This window comes from Eulemur rufifrons, chromosome 15 (genome assembly GCF_041146395.1).
Source record: "Eulemur rufifrons isolate Redbay chromosome 15, OSU_ERuf_1, whole genome shotgun sequence".
NCBI classification, from domain to species: Eukaryota; Metazoa; Chordata; class Mammalia; order Primates; family Lemuridae; genus Eulemur; species Eulemur rufifrons.
This window is the reverse complement of record NC_090997.1, coordinates 79,017,466-79,030,824: the sequence shown is the minus strand read 5'-3', so window position 1 is coordinate 79,030,824 and position 13,359 is coordinate 79,017,466. Positions and strand designations below refer to the sequence as shown.

At 36.9% G+C, this 13,359-nt stretch overlaps 1 protein-coding gene across 1 annotated transcript in view; it reads left to right on the top strand.

Moving 5' to 3' along the window:
• ARHGAP18 (Rho GTPase activating protein 18) overlaps positions 1 to 13,359 on the top strand; it is a 121,119-nt gene that overhangs the window by 79,314 nt on the left and 28,446 nt on the right. Inside the window, exons 6-8 of the mRNA XM_069488196.1 lie at positions 4,903 to 5,068; positions 7,195 to 7,286; positions 12,142 to 12,219. Of these exons, the coding sequence (XP_069344297.1) occupies positions 4,903 to 5,068; positions 7,195 to 7,286; positions 12,142 to 12,219 (336 nt within the window). The remainder of the gene's footprint in view (positions 1 to 4,902; positions 5,069 to 7,194; positions 7,287 to 12,141; positions 12,220 to 13,359) is intronic.

Below are 13,359 nucleotides of genomic sequence, written 5' to 3'. Positions count from 1 at the left end.
CTTTTGAACTGTTAAGTAACATGTTTTTGATGCTTATCAATCTATTCACTTATTTGTTTATGTATATATGCATCTATTCATCTATATAGCATTTTTAAAAAATCTCTATGTCTTCTAGAAGGCATGGGAACATTGTAAAGATTCTACAAGTCCTTCATCTGGTTGGTGACATGAATATTTGTATTCACTACTCTGAGGCAGGTGTCTAAGCAGATAAAACCTTAAGTTCCATTTCTACTCCATGCTTGCCGCTTCTGTAAATAAGCAGTAGGCTTTATGTAATACATCGTTCTCTGTTGATCTCATTGCATATTCACTTCCTTTTTCTTACAGCATTGGGTAGTCTTTTTTTTTTTTTTTTTTTTTGAGACAGAGTCTCACTCTGTTGCCCAGGCTAGAGTGAGTGCCGTGGCGTCAGCCTAGCTCACAGCAACCTCAAACTCCTGAGCTCAAGCGATCCTCCTGTCTCAGCCTCCCGAGTAGCTGGGACTACAGGCATGCGCCACCATGCCCGGCTAATTTTTTTTCTATATATATTTTTAGCTGTCCATATAATTTCTTTCTATTTTTTTAGTAGAGGTGGGGTCTCACTCTTGCTCAGGCTGGTCTCGAACTCCTGAGCTCAAAGGATCCGCCCACCTCGGCCTCCCAGAGTGCTAGGATTACAGGCGTGAGCCACCGCGCCCGGCCATTGGGTAGTCTTTGTTAATTCTTTATGATCTTTCATAGTGGATTCAAGTTTCTCCTCTTAAATTTGGAGAGCAGGTTTTATAACCTTCAGTGTGCTTTAGCTGGAAAATTTAGCTACTGTTTATTGTATACACATTATAGCTTAGAAGGTATGCTCTGTAATTATTTCATTTATTTATCAAATGATCTCTATGGGGTAGATATTCTTAACCCTATTTTTTATACAGGGAAACGAATTAGATTACATGACGTGCTGAGGCTTGACTTTAATGACTAAGCTATTGAAGCTTTTTCTCTTGCTTTTCAAGTCAAAGCTAGAGTGATTTGATGAGTAAAAAAATCAAGTTCATCATTACTGATGAAGTTCCTGAGGGCTCCTCCTTGTATTGCAAGTCCTATAATAGAGGGGTGTAGTCGAGAAAAGCTACCTAGTTAATTTATGGTAACACGAGGGAACCAATGACCTTATATTTTTTGAAAAACGTTATTTCATTCTTTAAACACATTTTTCAAAAGGTAAAGAGCTTTTCTCTTGCTGAAATTCCACTGCCTTCTCTTAGCCAACGAACTGAACCATTCAGTCTATTAACGAAGCAAAAAAAACGACAGGAAACTTCATAAATATTTAAAGCTGCTGCTATGAATTAAACATTGGGTTAAAGAACTAACTCCTTCATTAAGCACAATGTTAAATAAATAAATAAGCTCATGACATATATTGCTAGGTAAATCAAATGTTTGAATTAGTAATATTTCAGGTTTCTCTAAACATTTACCTTGGGTAATGCTTTCAATGATTGTATTACATGTGTTTGGCTTATTAGACCAAAAGCAACAGATTTTAATGAAACGTTGAGGACTTCTTTAAAAAAATATATGGTACATATGGTTGGTTCGGCCATTCAGAAAACAAAGTAATTAGCAGAAATATCTGGCTAAGCATAAGAGAAATGTGCTAAGTTTTATGTGGTTTGTACAGCTCAGTACAAATCACAGAAAATCAAGAGAACATCAAGCCAGTGGCCCCTTCCCCTCACTGAGTTTGATTCTGTGCTTTTGTCCCTATAGGATGTTCATTCAGTGGACCATGCCAGAGCACCTGTCGTGTGCCAGGTCCATGGTGCAGTGGGGTTACGGAGGTGATTAAGATGTGGCCCAGGCCCACATCAATACCCATCAACCTAGATAGATTTCTCCCTGGCTACTGTGGTGGATGGAGAAAATGGAGTAGAACAGAACAGTTACTGAACTTAGGATTTAGAAGATCTGAATTTGTATCCTTGCTACATCACTGCCTTTGTGGCCATGATGAAGCCTCTTTACCGAGCCTCAGTTTCCCCACCTAGAATATGCCATAATAATTCTTAACCTATTGTGACTTTTGCATTTGATTTGCATTTTCACATTTGATAATGTGAAACCGTTTATCAAAGATGAGTATTATCCTTATTTTTTTCTTTCCCATCGTATATAGGAGAAAAGGGAACCCACAAAATGTTGAAATTATTTAAAAAGCTCTGTGAAAAAATATAGTAATAATAACATTTCTTGAGTGTTATGTGCCATTTGGTCCTCACCACAACCAAAGAGGCTGAGGCACAGACGGTGACATAGGAAACATAGACACAGTGTTGAGGACGGGATTTGCCCCCTGCAGCCTGGCTCCACTTTAGCTTCTGTGCTCTACGCCACAGAGGTCACCCCTACCACGGCTGGAAATCCACTGAGGCTCCATCTTCAATGATGTCTATTGCTGTTTTATTTAATGTTCTCTAGGAAAAAAAATGTATTACAAAAAGTTAAGAAAGACACCTTTTCTCTTACAGTGGACTTGAAGGCTCAACTCTCTTGGAGTTGAGTTAGCTTAAAAGAATTAGCTGCTCATTTACCGAAAGTGGTAGGTTTAAGGAATTGCTTAGGAGAGCAACTCCCATATAGTTTGCTCTCACAATGCTTATGCTCTGAAAAGTTATTGAGGACCTCAAAAAGCTTTTGTGTATATGGGTTATAATATGGATATTTACCAGATCAGAAATTAAAATTGAGCAATTAAAAAAAATAATCCATTTAAAGTAATAATATGGCCGGGTGCGGTGGCTCACACCTGTAATCCTAGCACTCTGCAAGGCTGAGGCGGGAGGATCGTTCGAGGTCAGGAGTTCAAGACCAGCCTGAGCAAGAGCGAGACCCCCGTCTCTACTAAAAATAGAAGGAAATTAGCTGGACAACTAAAAATATATAGAAAAAGTCAGCCGGGCATGGTGGGCGCATGCTTGTAGTCCCAGCTACTCGGGAGGCTGAGGCAGGAGGATCACTTGAACCCAGGAGTTTGAGGTGGTTGTGAACTAGGCTGATGCCACGGCACTCTAGCCCGGGCAACAGAGTGAGACTCTGTCTCAAAAATAAATAAATAAATAAATAAAGTAATAATATAATAGTTAACACAAATTAATTTTAACAAGTCTCTAATGTCTGGCTATAGTGGAGGTCAGCTGTAGTCTCCTATCTACTTCTGAATTCGTTCTGTTGCAATAGCATATGCCACATCTGGAAAACTACTCTGTACACTCACGAGACAATGAGAGTGTGTAAGGCAAAATAATGTCTCAGTGCTAATTATTAAAATAGTTTTGATCTCTTGAACTTCTTCGAAGGGTATTGAGTACTCCCGTGGGTCCCTTCGGGGACATTTTGAGAATTACTGCTTTAGACATGTCTTTTTCCCTAGTGTTTTGACCATGAGGTGTTAATGACATGGTACAAAAGTCAGCAAAGCAAAGGTAACAAAATGGAATCAGCTGAATCAGTTAATCAGCAATTTAATGAGAAAGTCAAGGACAAACCCAAACTACTAGAGAATGATCATTGTGTCAGTAGTGGGTAAACACAATAGGACTGTAATTTGTATTACATATGTTAGAGAAATTCATGTTTTTACCCTGTGGTTTGTTTTCTTATATTTAATGTGTTTAATGTTAAAAGAGACTGAATAGGTAGTAGATGGTATTTGAGAAAGGCAAAAAACAAATGCACCACTTCTTTGCCTGTGATCCTGAGTAATATCTTTAAGTCTCAGTTTATTCAGTGGTAAAAGTAATAATACAGGTTGAACATCCCTGATCTGAAAACCCGAATTCCTAAATGCTCCAAAATCTGAAACTTGTTGAGCACTGACATGATTCCACAAGTAGAAAATTCCACACATAAGTACTTTTTATAATGCATGAAATAAAATTAGGGAAAATATTTTATAAAATTACCTTCAGGCTATGTGTATATGAAACATAAATGAATTATGTGTTTAGTCTTGAGTCCTATCCCCAGGATATATCTCATTATACATATACAAATATTCAAACATCTGAAATCTGAAATTTCTGGTCCCAAACATTTCGGGGGTAAGGGATGCTCAACCTGTAATAACAACCACCTCTTGGGAAGTGCTGGGCATTTAAACCTTACAGCAGCCCTCTGGATTACGTGGCCTCCTCCTCCTCCCATTTTACAGAAAGAAAGGTTAGGTAATTGCCATAAGTCACACAGCTAGTAAGTGGCTAGATGACTGGTAGGCATTCTGGCTCTAAAGTCCCTGCCCTTAGTTGCCCCTTTGTCCCCCTCCCCCTCCCCCAGTGCTATGCAGCCTTCTGTACCATTCTTACTTGGGTTTTTTTGTGACAAATAAAAGATATGTAATTTATGTAAACGGTACTTGGTCCATTCTCAGCACACATTCATGGCTACTATTCCTCTTTCTCTTCCTCCTGTTTGTCTTGGTGTGTTCTCTTCCTCCTCTTCCTTCACCTCCCCTCAGTCTTCCTCCTCCTCTACCCCCATCATGGTTAGTGTTTGACTTTTAGTGTTTGACTAGGTCCCTGATTTTGGTTCTCAAAGGTTGGGGACCTAGAAGTCTTTTTCTCCTTTGGGCTCACTGCCTCTCTGGTCCTCTGAGCCACTGATGTTGGTACTCCCAGCACAACGGTCTGGTTCCATTGTCTTTCAGACTTTTGTTGTTGACTTTTGAACTCCTCACAGCTTTGGGGACCATCTTTATGACAGGATACCTCTTCAGTCTGCCTGGAGAAGTTCTACCATGGCTTGTAGTCATTTGTTCTGAGTATAACTTCTTTCTATAGTTACATTTATTCTTCTTCTTGCATTACAAAAGGGATTTGGTACAGTAAACCTTTACTATATTAATGGTGTTTATTTTAGAGTTTCAGATTGCCAAAAGACAAAACAGGCACCACAAGGATTGGTGACCTCGCGCCCCAAGACATGAAGAAAGTTTGCCATTTAGCCCTAATCGAGTTGACGGCCCTCTATGATGTATTGGGTATTGAACTGAAACAACAAAAAGCTGTGAAAATCAAAATGAAAGGTAATCATGAAATGAAAAAACAGTTGGATTTACTTCTAGAGTAGCAAGGATGGACTTGGCTTTTTAGTGGTATTCCAGGGGGACAGGAGAACAACTACAAAATAAACCAACACTTGAATACTTCTGAAGTTCAGATTCTAAAAGATTGCCTTCAAGAACTTTATAATTTGATAAAAATATACTGTGTCCTAGACTGTAGAAAGGAAAGGCATAATCAAATAAGTTGATTCTCATAGAAGGGAATTCTGAATCAAGGAATCCTAACTTGTGCTTTCTCCTTTGAAAATTATATATTTAAAAAGAAACATTTGGTACACATTTATTTCCAAAATCTTGAAAAATAACATTAAGGTGATTGATTCTGAATGCTTACTTTTGCTTATTGGAAATACAGAGGATAGTTAATGGTCTGTACCCTTTGTTCATTGACATTCTCATTTTAACTATTTTGGAAAAACATTCTTTCCACTATTAAGAAAATAATGCCATTGTGACACACAATACCACTAGATTGTACTCATCATGGAAATGTGTAGTTTTTCTTTTGTAAGCAGCTTGCTTTACCCATTACATAAACAATTTATTTTTTATAATATGTTGGAGAACAGACACTGCTTTAGTTTTTGTTTCTACAAGATTTTAGCAGCCCAGAAATCCAGATAATTCTCTATTGACAAAGCTGTTTAGGAATCTTCGTCTGCTTATTTAATCTTAAAGGTATCTCCCGAAGAGAAACCAAGAAGGAGGGTTATTGAGTTGCTATGGTAACATTAGCAAAGACAAGTATTCATCTGATTTAGGTTTTAGAGGCAATTACTCGATAGGACCGAAGTGTACCTTCCCCTCAGGTCCTCTGTCATGCTGGGCCCCAGAAGACCTCATTCTGTGCTCAGTTCCTTTGACTATTTTAGCTTAAGGCCTAGGATGGTGAATTTTTGAGTTAAGTGCTGCTCTGGTTTTTCATAAATCCATTATGGATAATGAAGACTTCAGATGCTTTTTTAGAAGCTTATCACAAAGCCTTCCCGAAATACAACAGAGAAATATAATTTAAATAGTTGAGAGTCAGTGCCCAGGATTTTTCAAGGAGCTTAGAGAGGTTTTGTTTTTAATTTTGTTTTGTTTTAAAATTGCATCCTAGCAGAGAAATATTAAGTTATTCACATTAAGACCTTCATTGTTAATAGAATTTCTTTCCATCTTTTTAAAATATGTGTATCATAGCCAAGATACTTATCTTATATTTTACGCTAGACCCTTGGCATTCTTAAGGATTGCATCTTTTCTTAGTTCCGAAACGGAAAAGTTATTTACTGGGTTACTGACTTTCTTTTGAATGGCATCTCGATTAAGTGTCACAGCATCCAATATCTGTCCTCATACCACAAGGTAATCCCCTTTTCCATGTTCACAGATGAATTTTATTTCTCTGATGATGTGCGTCATAAAGGAAAAAATTGTCACTTTGATGCTAACTATCTACTCTGTGCGGAGGGAGGTGCTAGTAGAAGCTATGTTCCTACCAGACTCAAGGCCTATGAGTTCCATTTAGAAAAATTATAAATTATGACTTGTCATTTCTTTTGGAGTTATTCCTATATTAAACTTCAAATTTAAATTCAAGAATACCAAGTATCAACTATGTTTTCCAAAGGGGAACATTCGTAGAATAAGGTCGTAATGTTGGCTGACTTCTCAAAAAGCAAGTGTTTATATTTGCCAGTATTGTAGAATGTTAAATGTCAGTGTAGTATGGAAGAGATAAGTGATGTTTGCTTTTAAGTCAGAACTTTTAATTTGATTACATTTAGCAAAATTATTTGAATATTTTGCATATATATTCTCACAGTGCTTTATTTCTTTTATGTCATAGTTTGTACTTTTCTAATCATTTTGGTGATTATTTGCCATCATTTGTTTAGTTGTCTTTCCCTGCCAAATTGCTCTATAAGGCAGGCTGATTGGCCTGTGTGTACTTAATGGCTAGATTGTATCATTCACTTAGTAAGTGCTCAATAAATAATTGTCTGATAGAACGACAATGTCAGAAATTTTATGCTTTAACATTTTTGTATTAATATGTTATGGATTGGTGGAAATGAAGAAATTTTGTTTTCTTCTTGCAGATTCTGGTCTTTTTGGTGTTCCATTGGCAGTATTGTTAGAACAAGATCAGAGGAAAGTACCAGGAACTCGAATACCCCTGATCTTTCAAAAAGTAAGTAGGACTGAACTGGTCAGAGTAGAAAGAACATGCTTGATCTACTAGTGGTTTGTTGCATTCATATCATTATAATATAGTTTTCCAATTGATATGCTCTTTTATTTTGTACTTTGATTTTCTATTCAGGAAGTGAATTTGTTCCAAGGGCTCATAATTTTTATTTCATGGTGATGCTTTCTGTGTTATTACTGTAACTGTGATTACCTGGCATCATTTTCCTGTCTTATATTAGCTGGCTTTGTATAATTGAGATTTCAATTCTATAACACATAGGAGTGGGAACTGCTTATAAATTTCTAGGGAATTGAATCCTCATGAATATTTCATGCCTGTATGTATTTCCTAAGCTTTCCTATTTACAGTGAGGATGTCCAATTTAATTTACCAGTGCCTATTTACAAAGTAGGCAAAGAAACCATAAAGTAGAATTAGAAAATGATTGCTAAACTATTAAGTCACTTGTGTAGTCAACACTCAATTATTCATAAGGGGATTATCTGTGGCAATATAAAAATTTCTATCCAAGCTCTGAGCCATCATTGTTCAGCATCACAGATTACATTTGATAAAAGCTAAGGAATTCACAGTGAGGAAGGCAGGTCAAATCAGGTATGGGCTACCCAAGCTGTAGATTCTTTCCTACAGCCCAGGTATATGGCAGTTTCTGACGTTTCTGGGGACAGCAGAAATTGATTTGCAGTTAATTGGCTCAGCAAACTCATCCGATACTAAGATTCAGTCTACTTGGCAATTATTCTTCCCCTATTCCAAACCAGTCATTTCGCTGTCTTACCTACTAACATTTGGGGCCTTTATTCCTCATCTCCACCATTACATTCAAACCTGGATCTCATTGTTTCTCCTGACAAACTTTTTTTTTTTTTTTTTTTGAGACAGAGTCTCACTCTGTTGCCCAGGCTAGAGTGAGTGCCGTGGCGTCAGCCTAGCTCACAGCAACCTCAAACTCCTGAGCTCAAGCGATCCTCCTGTCTCAGCCTCCCGAGTAGCTGGGACTACAGGCATGCACCACCATGCCCGGCTAATTTTTTTTTTCTATATATATATTTTTAGCTGTCCATATAATTTCTTTCTATTTTTAGTAGAGATGGGGTCTCGCTCTTGCTCAGGCTGGTCTCGAACTCCTGAGCTCAAACGATCCGCCCACCTCGGCCTCCCAGAGTGCTAGGATTACAGGCGTGAGCCACCGCGCCCGGCCAAACTTTCTAAACAGTTTATCCCACTCATCAGCCTCTGCCAGCCTGTGGAACCTGTATCTGTATGGGAAGTTGTCAGCAGCACCTGTGATTAACAGAAAGAGACCACAAAATATAGGCTACATATTCAATCCTTTTGTCAATAAAAGGTGCAAGTTACTAAACACAGCTGGCTATACAAAGCAGAGATCTCAGCAGCATCGTTTCTAGGTGTATTAGACAAGGTTCTCCAGAGAAACAGAACGAATATTAAAATATACATAGAGAGAGAGGAGAGATTTATTTTAAAAAATTGGCTCATGCCATGGTGGAGGCAGGTGAGTCTGAGACATTCAGAGCAGCTGGCAGGCTGGAAACTCAGGCAAGAGTTGATGCCACAGTCTTGGGTCCCAAACCTGCAGGCTGGAGACTTAGGCAGGCTTTCTATGTTGCAGTCTTGAAGCAGAATTGCTGCCGCTTTGGGAAACCTCCATCTTTTAGGCCTTCAACTAATTGGATGAGGCCCACCATGTCATGAAGAGTAATCTGCTTTACTCAAAGTCTACTTATTTAAGGGTTAATCACATCTTAAAAAACAGTGTCGCGGAAACACCTAGACTGGTGTTGGACTCCACAGCTGGGCACCATAGCCCAGCTAAGTTGACACACAGATTTCACCATCACACCACGGAAGTACAGGAGCCTTTGGTTCCCGTGAAGGTTCGATGATGCATCCTGGCCAGGCTGAGGATTGTATCCAGTCCATTAAGATAAATCTCCCTGGGTCACTTTCTCTTGAAATTTGTTTCTTATTTATTTATTATTTTACATTTTTGGTCTCTTCAGCATTCGCTGAAGACTCTCACTGCCTGCCAGTTTGAAGTGTTAGATTACAGCCCTAACATGGTTTTGTATACATAAAAAATAAAAGGGAATAAAAAGAATTTACTTGCAGATAACGCTTGTCTGGTTTGAGGTGATGGATATTCCACCTATCCTGATTTGATCATTATATGTTGTATACATGTATCAAAATATCACGTGTACCCCCAAATATATACACCTGTGATAGAGCAATTAAAAAAATCTGTTTACATTGCCTCTGAATTTTAAGAAAAAAATCACAGTGATCTATTATGAAAAATATTTTTTGATTTATCGGCTGACAATTCAGTTAGATCTCTCAATTTTGTAAAAAGGAAAGAATTGGAAACCACTGATTTGCAAAAAGATTCATTACCAGTCTTTAGAGGACTATACTTTAATTTTTGAGAATGTATACCCAAAAAGGGTACTAAAGTTTATTTAATATCTGTGAACTGTATCTGTTTTGTTTTGTTTCGTTTTGTTTTGTTTTGCTCAGAGACACTTTATTTAGACCATATTCTCAGAAAGGGTTGGGGAAATAGAAATATTGTTAATTTTAATCAATGAAAAAGTTTGCCTTAGAAACCTAATTAGCAAATCCAGTGTTCCCACAAACTAATCAGTCAAATCAACTACGCTTTGTGTCAAAAAGTCTGACTTCATTTTCATTTCATTTTTCAAGTCACATAAGTATATAATATATGTATGTATATATTTTGAGAAATGGTATGAATATTACTGATAAATTACAGAACATATCTTGTAAGATAAATTGGGAAAAACAGCATTATTAAAATATATAGATCAATGTGATTTTTTTCCATCTCTATTTTGTCTTGAAAATAAAGGGAAAGCTATAAAGTATTTCTTATTATTTATATTTTAATAATGTAATATAATGTGATAACTAAAAATATGTTAATTTTCAATAGGAGCAAACATACAGCATTCCTTCAGACAATATATATACATAACTCTATTGAGTGCCAGTATTCAGCCTCAGAGAATAATAAAAAGGGCTCAAATATAAAATTGTAGAAATTACTCTCATTCAGTTATTTAGAAGTCACAATCAATTTTTCCTGTGTATTTAGTGAAAGTGAAAGGCATATATTGCTAAAAACTAGTTTGCTCCAGCAGCTAGCATATAATTTTATTTTTTGTTAATAGGACACAGAAGCATTTTAAACATTTTATAAGATGAAATAAAATGAAAATTGGCTATCCATTGAATATTTCTTAAATTTGGTTTTAAGTAGCTTATTTAATGTCCATCTAATCTAAAATAATTCATGTAGAATTTTTTGCTGTGGGTTTTTATGCAGTGTCACTTGAACAATGTAGTCTTAGAAAACATTCCAGTTGAATTTTAAAAAATCATGTAGTGCTTTGGTCTGAGATGTTTCTATTTTCCTAATAATAAATCCTTAGGAGAATTTTTAGACTATTCTTTGCTTAATTCTTACCTGACTCCCTCAATATCAGTGCATTTGGCCATAATCTAATCCAGGGATGGAAGAGGTGAGGTCATTAAAAAACTGCCATCTCTTCCAGTGTCCACATGGTACAGTATATCTGATTTCAGAACATGTAGACAAAGGTCAAAAGACTGCATTTATGATGTTGTGCTTTGCTCCTAACAGAAACTTTTATATGCAAAGGAAAAACAGTAAGCTTGATGTAGTTTATAGTGATAGTGTAGTTTATAGTATAGATTATATACTATAATCATTATAGTATATAATGATTAGCCTTGGCTAATCATTAAAAAAGGCTTCCCTGAAAAAAATTTTTTTTTTTACATTCTTTTGGCACTCTGGAAGATTTTATGCCTTAGGGTGTGCAGAGAATATTATAGTATGATTTCAGTGAATGAGGACTAGATCTGTGTTTTATAAAGTAGAAGGCTATTGCGAATGGGGAGTGGGTGGTAGGAAAGAAAACCTATATGATGCTAGGACATGTCTTATATTTAAACTAAGAACATGGAAATTGATTTCCTTAAAACAGTAGAATACTTTCTGTAAATTTATGTACTGCTCAGGGAATGCATAGTCTAATTGGAAGATCGCTCTGCCAGGAAATTGACCACTCTTTTATCTTCTTCTTAGCTTCTAACAGTTTGTCATTGTAATTTCTCCATTTGCTTTATTTTTGTGGATTTCTGCCTTATTTTTGTGGATTTCTGCCTTATTAAAAAAAGTAATAACTTCTTGATGGGGTTCTGGAGATACAGAGATCTGTATGTATTCACTGGGCACCAGGTATGATTTAGAAGCTATATCCAAGAACATTTTCTTTAAGTTTACCACTGAAGGCTTAAAAATGAATATTTGCAAACAGTTTTCTTTCTTCATATCATAAATAATTCTTTCTTGGAATAAACCAAAAATGAGATATAAATATGCAGATACTAGAATTTCATAGCATTTGTTTGATTGCGGAATTTGTAGAAAAGTAAAAAAAAAAAAAAAAAAAGGGATCTTCTTAGTTGCTTTTAAACAATAAACATCTTCATTCCCTGTTTGGAGTACCACAGCTGTTGTGTGAAATTATACCCTTCTGTTTCAAAGTATAATAAGACCCAACTTTTTCTAAATCGTAACTAAAGTTTTTGGATTTATTGTCTTAAAGGATAGTGGTAAGTGCAATAGCATTACAACCTCATACAATCCAGTTTACATATCATTGTAATCATTTTCATTTATTCATATGTGAAACAGATGCTAAATTCGGAATTGCACCTGTTACAAATATCAAAATCAGAATGTTTTTCTGTTTATACACAGCTGATTTCTCGAATTGAAGAGGGAGGTTTGGGAACCGAAGGCCTCTTACGAATACCCGGAGTTGCCATGAGAATCAAGGTAACCTCTTGGTTCTTCCAATGTAAACATTTTATTGTGTAATTACACTTTTGCATTTTAAAAGCTAACTTATCCTCCCTACCCCTGTTAGTAGAGTAGATAAGATAAAACAATAAAATCTCTCTCTTTTTTTTATTTTTTTGAGACAGAGTCTCACTCTGTTGCCCAGGCTAGAGTGCCGTGGTGTCAGCCTAGCTCACAGCAACCTCAAACTCCTGGGCTCAAGCAATCCTCCTGCCTCAGCCTCCCAAGTAGCTGGGACTACAGGCATGCGCCACCATGCCCAGCTAATTTTTTCTATATATATTTTTAGATGTCCATATAATTCCTTTCTATTTTTAGTAGAGACGGGGTCTTGCTCTTGCTCAGGCTGGTCTCGAACTCCTGAGCTCAAACAAACCACCCGCCTCGGCCTCCCAGAGTGTTAGGATTACAGGCATGAGCCACCACGCACGCCTGGCCTAAAATCTCTTAACATTCATTTTATAATTAGCTTTTCTACAGTTACTTCTATTTTTTTGGTAAATTTGTTTTGTCTTGTTTTGTTTTCAAAATTACCACATTACCTGTAATATTATGATTAAAGAATATGGTGAGTCAAAATATTAATAGGGGGGCTATTGATAGATTTATTCAGGATGAGTAATAACAATTGAGTTTTGGGGGTTTTTTGGTTTTTTTTTAACGCAGGAACATAGACTCTAGCAGGTGAGCAGATTAGGGGCCTTCACAATAGCACAGGGTCGGTAGTCTCAGTCTGGCCGGTGAAAGTGAGGGGACTCCCAGACATCCCAGTATAAGTGCCTCTTTCCCCCTTACCCTTTCTTCTCTGTCTGGATGGCATTTCCTTCCTGCTACCCCAGGGTTCCATCTTTGTGCCCCAAGTCTTGCAGCCGAGAGAATGCCTTCCATGAGTGCCTGATAAAGATGGAATTCCCCTGAAGGAAGGCATGCCACATTTGTCTCCCAGGGAATTTGCATTTTAAAGGGGATTTATACTTGGAATTGCAGCTCTATCTGGAAAATTTATCTAGAAAAAGTTTTCAGTTAGCAGTCATTATCCATTATCTTTCTTTACCCTGTCCTCCAAATGGGGCTTTAGCTCTCCACTGAGATAGCACAGGTCACTGCCTACATACA